The sequence below is a fragment of the Leptodactylus fuscus genome, chromosome 3 (assembly GCF_031893055.1).
Source record: "Leptodactylus fuscus isolate aLepFus1 chromosome 3, aLepFus1.hap2, whole genome shotgun sequence".
NCBI classification, from domain to species: Eukaryota; Metazoa; Chordata; class Amphibia; order Anura; family Leptodactylidae; genus Leptodactylus; species Leptodactylus fuscus.
This window is the reverse complement of record NC_134267.1, coordinates 149,371,727-149,378,708: the sequence shown is the minus strand read 5'-3', so window position 1 is coordinate 149,378,708 and position 6,982 is coordinate 149,371,727. Positions and strand designations below refer to the sequence as shown.

Below are 6,982 nucleotides of genomic sequence, written 5' to 3'. Positions count from 1 at the left end.
AGGCTTCATACAGCAGGTGCTGCTGTTACAGACTCCCAAGCAGCAGTCATGTTCTCATTTTAAAGGCCCCCATACAGTAACTGCCCTTGTTATAGGCACCCACATAATATATTGCCCTCTAGAGATGAGCGAGTAGTATTTGATCGATTAACTCACTCCTATAGGAGTGCGTGTAAGTGGCCGAACACTAAGGGGTTAAGCGCATCGAATATTCACTGCGCTTAACCCCTTGGTGTTCGGCCGCTTACACGCATTCCTATAGGAGCGAGGTGTTCGATTGAATACTACTTGCTCATCTCTAGACTGCCCTCCCATACAGGCCCCACAGAGGCACTTTAGGCCACTAACTTCTGGATTACTCTAGCAGGTCGCTGCTGATTTTCACTTACTTATCCCCATTCCTGTCCTCGGGTTCCCCTGCTTAGGCCTCCAAGGGGCACCATATATTACTCCCTGATGCAATGTCCAGGACATAATATACATTGCCCCCTGGTGGCCTATGCAGAAGTGAGGATAGGTACCGTAAATGAAAATTGGCAACCTGGTTGAATGATTCAGCAGGTCATGGCCTATTATTATTTTAAAAAAAATAGAAATAGCAGGGGCTTGCCCAAGCCCTCTAAGGTTATGGGCCTCATAGCAGTTGCTACAGAAGCTCTGGCAGTAGTTATGCTCCTGGCAGTGGCGTAACTAGGAATGGCGGGGCCCCGTGGCGAACTTTTGACATGGCCCCCCCCCCGACACCGAAGACCTCGACCGACCCCCTCCTACGCATTTCTGCGCATTCTATTATGCCCCATAGTGGCCCCTTAACACAGTATTATCCCCCGTAGTGGCCCCTGCACACAGTATTATGTCTCTTAGTGGCCCCTACACACAGTATTATCCCCAATAGTGGCCCCTGCACACAGTATTAACCCCAATAGTGTGCCCTGCACACAGTATTATCCCCCGTAGTGGCCCCTGCACACAGTATTATGTCTCTTAGTGGCCCCTACACACAGTATTATCCTCAATAGTGGCCCCTGCACACAGTATTATCCCCCGTAGTGGCCCCTGCACACAGTATTATGTCTCTTAGTGGCCCCTACACACAGTATTATCCCCAATAGTGGCCCCTGCATACAGTATTATGTCCCTTAGTGGCCTCTGCACACAGTACTGTCCCCCATAGTGGCCCCTGCACACAGTACTATGTCCCACTGTGGACACCCATAAACAATTATTATACTCTGGGGTCTTGAATGGAAATAAGTGCATTTACAGAATCCACAAGCATATCTTACAAATTTTGAGAAATTGAAGTACTAAGCACAGAATATTAGTAAGCTGCAAAATGTATCATCAAGCAGTGATCAAGTTCTGGACAACTCCTACATGACAATCCCTTTAACATACCCATAGGGTACTGTCAATACACTATAGACATATCATTTATCTATACTTTGGTTTATTAAGATCTACTATAGCAACTCCTTTATTCTTATTACACTTTCTGTTTAGGTTGAATGATGAAGGGAGAAGACAAGATGCGATGCATCCCTACTTTGCTGTATACGGTATAGAGACAACATTGTACTAAAAAGATGACAGATGGCCTTAAATGGATTCTACCACTAAAACACATTTTTTTCTAGTTAACACGTCGGAATAGCCTTTAAAAAGGCTATTCGTCTCCTACCTTTGGAAGTGCTCTCCGCCGCGCCGTTCGTTAAAAATACCGGTTTGTACCGGTATGCTAATTAGATCTCTCGCAGCGATGGGGGCGTCCCCATCGCAGGAGCAGCGATGGGGGCGTCCCCATTGCAGCTCGAAAACCAACCACAGTGCCGCCTCTATGGTCTTTGGTATCATCCCCTTCCTTCTTCAGCGTCCTGTCGGACGCCTGCGCAGTACGCTCTGTTCGGTGAAGATTGACGAACGTACTGCGCATGCGCGAAATTGCGGTGGCCGCACTATGGCTGGGACCGCAATTTCGCGCATGCGCAGTACGTTCGGCAATCTTCGCCGAACAGAGCGTACTGCGCAGGCGTCCGACAGGACGCTGAAGAAGGAAGGGGAGGATACCAAAGACCATAGAGGCGGCGCTGCGGTCGGTTTTCGAGCTGCAATGGGGACGCCCCCATCACTGCTCCTGCGATGGGGACGCTCCCATCGCTGCAAGAGATCTAATTAGCATACCGGTACAAACCGGTACTTTGAACGAACGGCGCGGCGGAGAGCACTTCCAAAGGTAGGAGACGAATAGCCTTTTTAAAGGCTATTCCAACGTGTTAACTAGAAAAAAATGTGTTTTAGTGGTAGAATCCCTTTAATAATCAAGTTTTCCTATAGTATAAAGTAAAATACAGTAATGTAACTTGACTTAAGTTTTATAGAGAAGAAGAAAATGTATTGAGTTTGATAATAGCTTTGGTTATCTGTAATGATCTCCTGCTCGGGAACACGTGGATAACACAGTCGGGTGAGTCATCCACATGCAAAGAGCCAAGCGGTTTACATGTGTATTGTGCCATTGTCTCCTCAGGGCAGGGTTGATTTTTCCTGTGAAATAATCATAATAAAACAGGAATTGCATCAGTCACTATAAATCAAGATTACTCAAAATATTTCTACACTCAGGAAGAACACATACGCAATATACTAAAATGTATGCTATGGGATGCCCAAGAAATCAGTTACTCAACAGCCAAACTTGTGACCGCACTGAACTTGGTACAAGGATCTGCTAGTCTACTTCCTTTATGTGTGTATCTGCTTCAGGGTATTAGTATATAGCCACCAAACACATTTTACCTATAACATAATGTTCACAATTTCCATGGTTATCTCTACATGTCTTAATTTCATTATCACATTTATTGAAATTTAGAAAATTGACAAAAATAGAACAAATGATGACAAGGTTCATTCACATAGAAAACATAAATGTGGATTACACGGTCTCCAAAATTCAAGATGAAGTTGATCATCTTATAACCTAGAGATATCACAATACATACAGCTATACAAAGAACAAGACTAAATAAAATAGCATGAGAACTAGATAAACAATTACAACAACTTAACTGTATGGCACAGGCTACCTAGTAACATGCCCATGTGGTCATATACAATGGGTACAGAAAGTGTTCAGACCCCTTTAAATTTTTCACTCTTTGTTTCATTGCAGACATTTGCTAAAAGTTCTTTTTTTTTTCTCATTAATGTACACTCAACACCCCATCTTCACAGATAAAAAAACTGAAATATAGATATTTTACAAATTTATTAAAAAAGAAAAACTGAAATATCACATGGTCATAAGTATAAAAAAACAAAAAACTTGAGCGTCTTCCCTGTCATAAGTATTCAGACCCTTTGCTGTGACACTCATATTTAACTCATATGCTCTCCATTTCCTTTGGATCCTCCTTGAGATGGTTCTACTTCTTCATTGGAGTCCAGCTGTGGTTAATTAAACTGATTGGACCTCACAAACTGGATAAGACCTCACAGCTCATAGTGCATGTCAGAGCAAATAAGAATGATTAGGTCAAAGGAACTGCCCAAGGAGCTCAGAGACAGAATTGAGGCAAGGCACAGAGCTGGCCAAGGTTACAAAAGAATTTCTGCAAGACTCAAGGTTCCTAAGAGCACAGTGGCCTCCATAATCCTTAAATGGATACAGTTTGTGACTACCACAACTCTTCCTAGACCTGGCCATCCAGCCAAACTGAGCAATCATGGGAGAAGAGCCTTAGTGAGAGAGGTAAAGAAGAACCCAAAGATCACTGTGGCTGAGCTCCAGAGATGTAGTAGGGAGATAGGAGAAAGTTCCATAAAGTCAACTATCACTGTAGCCCTCCACCAGTCGGGGCGTTATGGCAGAGTGGCCCAAAGGAAGCCTCTTCTCAGTGCAAGACATATGAAAGCACACATAGAGTTTGTCAAAAAACACATGAAGGACTCCCAGACTATCAGATATAAGATTCTCTGGTCTGATGAGATGAAGATTAAACTTTATGGCATTAATTCTAAGTAGTACGTGTGGAGAAAACCAGACACTGCTCATCACCTGCCCAATACAATCCCAACAGTGAAACATGGTGGTGACAGCATCATGCTATGGGGGTGTTTTTCAGCTGCAGGGACAGGATGATTGGTTGCAATTGTAGGAAAGATGAATGCGGACAAGTACAGAGATATCCTGGAAGAAAACCTCTTCCAGCTGTCCACCAACGTTCACCATCTGACCTCATGGAACTGGAGAAGATCTGAATGGCAGAGGATCCCCACATCCAGATGTGAAAAACTTGTTGCATCATTGCCAAGAAGACTCATGACTGTACTAGCTGAAAAGGGTGCAAATACTCAATACTGAGCAAAGGGTCTGAATACCATGTGATATTTCAGTTTTTCTTTTTTAATAAATTTGCAATAAATCTACATTTTTTTTTGTGTACATTAATGAGAAATAAAATGAACTTTTTTTGCTTTTAGCAAATGGCTGCAATGAAACAAAGAGTGAAAAATTTAAAGGGGTCTGAATACTTTCCATACCCACTGTACGATACAACAGACTATAAATCCAATCAAGAATAATCCTATGGTTAAACCATTAGTATATGGGGGAAGGAACACTCACATCAATCCAAATGACATATATGTAGACACAAAAGAGGGAGGGAGTGGAGAAAGTACGGGAAAGGGAAACAGATTTGGGTGCATTAGTAAAAAGAAACAGAAACTTGTGCTATTGTATGTTAATAACTCACAGTCATAAGAAAAAAAATTAGATCTCATGATGTCAGTGTGAAGGCCTACTTTTACATTCCTGGGTTCTTTATCTAGTATACAACATTTTTGGGGGATCCAGGTGTTGTTATCCTGCTGTGGATCTGCACATGTTCCTGTACGCCCTTTATAGTTGGATTACATACATAGTTTATTCCTGTTGACCCCAAGAGAGATGAAAAACTTGAATAGTTTTGTGGCACTTTGTCTGAAATTAGAGAAAATGTTCTGAACAACATGGCAATCTGACTGGGTCAAACAAATAATACTTTGTTATTTTGTCAGAAAGCATCTAAGCCTTTCCTGAAGGAATCAGTTATATCCAAGGAGTCTGTTCCATAGCACTTGCTGTAAAAGAAGACAACATTTTCCATTGGAGATTGAACCTTTTTTCAAATTTCTGATAAATTTGGCGCACAGAGCGCCTGTCTAAAAGTTTGCACAATGTATTGGCTCGCCATATAATTGCATTCATTATTGTATATAGTCTTAACCTTAGTGTCAAGTCTCAGTTAAAGATGGCATGGCCGGTGCCGCTAGTACAGTTTCCAACCGCTGAACAGTCATATTGCTGAGGCTCACAAAGCTGCTGGAAAATGGCATTTGGGATTTTTAACATGTGACAGTGCTGCAAAGCATTATGTGGCTTTACCCTGTATGAGTGTAGACTACTTTAGTTATAGGATTTGGTCGGGTTCAGACCAATATTAAGAGACAAATGTTGTTTGTATAATGAAAAGTTACACAATTTTCAATATATTTTCTATATCATTTCCTCTCAGTTTTCTAGATCTCTACTTGCTGTCATGTGACCTGTGTTACATCACATAACTATGGACTGATTTTTATCCGTTGGACATGTATAAAACACATGACAGCAAGCAGAGATCTAGAAAACTGTGAGGAATTGCTACAGAAAGTATATGGAAAATTGTACAACTTTTCATTATACAAACAGTAACATTTGTTGGTCTGACAAGGTTGCACTATGTAGTGCTTTATGGGCATAGTATGAAGAGCTGATAAAATATGAACTTTTTAATGTTTAATGCATTTATCAATAGTTGCCTTGGATCCCACTTCATTTATTTGGGATTATTTTATAGGTTCTGCTAATAAAAATGGGCTGGGAAACGGATTGTGCAAGGAAAACGTGTGACTGAGATACTGGAATCTGCTATAAACTTTAGAACAAAGAAAAAGACAAGAACACACATAAAGCCACCAATAAATATACATATTAAGTTTTATTAATTTAGACTATATTTATTAAAGCTTTTATTGTCCCATGATGTACAAGATGTATAAATGATTAATATTAAAAACATAATATGACGTACACACTCTTTAGTGGTCCCCTAACATTAACATTCAGTTAGTCATCTCTGGTCTTAATCCCTTAAATCATAGTAACACAAAAGAACAATAGAAAGACTTGTTTGACGCGTCAGAGCCGAGACTGATCTCTTCCATACATTAACACATAACAAGTTAATATGGCTTACTTATATGTGTACAGCAAAAACAACTGAAACGCGTGACACTTCAACAATGTCAGCTTTACTTAAAACCCAACACTGCCTCTTGCAAGCGAATAGCCAAGTTTGTTGCGGTTTCCAATGAAGGACATGAATCCAACGTATGTCTCAATCAGAAGGGGCTGGTTTAAGATCAAGGCTCCATTCGCTCGCCCTGGTACAGGGTTAGTCTTGTGTGCTTCTTGGACAGCTTTTACCAATTGATCATTAAAGACTGAAATCTGAAGATACAAGAGAAATAAAATCAGATAAAATCAGATGTTCAGACTGGTACAATAATGTTTCCACACCTACAATAACTATTCTCTTCAACCTAATGGTGGAGATTAAAGAGGTATTCAGATCTATGACAGAGCGGAGGTCTCCTGGTATCATCCCAATGCATCAAAGCTTACAGAGGTGGCCAGGATTATAGAAATAGCTAAACTGGCTGTGCTATGCTGTCTCAATAACCCATTAAAGTGAATCCGAATTACAGAAACTGTACATCACTGCTTCTGCAACTTCCATTCACTTCTACAAGAATTATAGAAATAGTAGAGGCAACATGCAGGCTCAGTGGTTAGCACTGCAGCCTTGCAGCGCTGGAGTCCTGGGCTCAAATCTCCCCAGGAACAACATCTGCAAGGAGTTTGTATGTTCTCCCCGTGTTTGCATGGATTTCCTCC

The 6,982-nt window shown here is 41.2% G+C and overlaps 1 protein-coding gene across 2 annotated transcripts in view; it reads right to left on the bottom strand.

Moving 5' to 3' along the window:
- Positions 1-5,619: 5,619 nt before the first annotated feature.
- The window catches only part of TPRG1 (tumor protein p63 regulated 1), a 65,114-nt gene continuing 63,751 nt past the window's right edge, over positions 5,620-6,982 (bottom strand). For both annotated transcript variants that reach the window (XM_075268544.1, XM_075268545.1), the window contains exon 7: positions 5,620-6,535. In XM_075268544.1, coding sequence (XP_075124645.1) covers positions 6,341-6,535 — 195 coding nt within the window. In that variant the 3' untranslated portion in view covers positions 5,620-6,340. The remainder of the gene's footprint in view (positions 6,536-6,982) is intronic.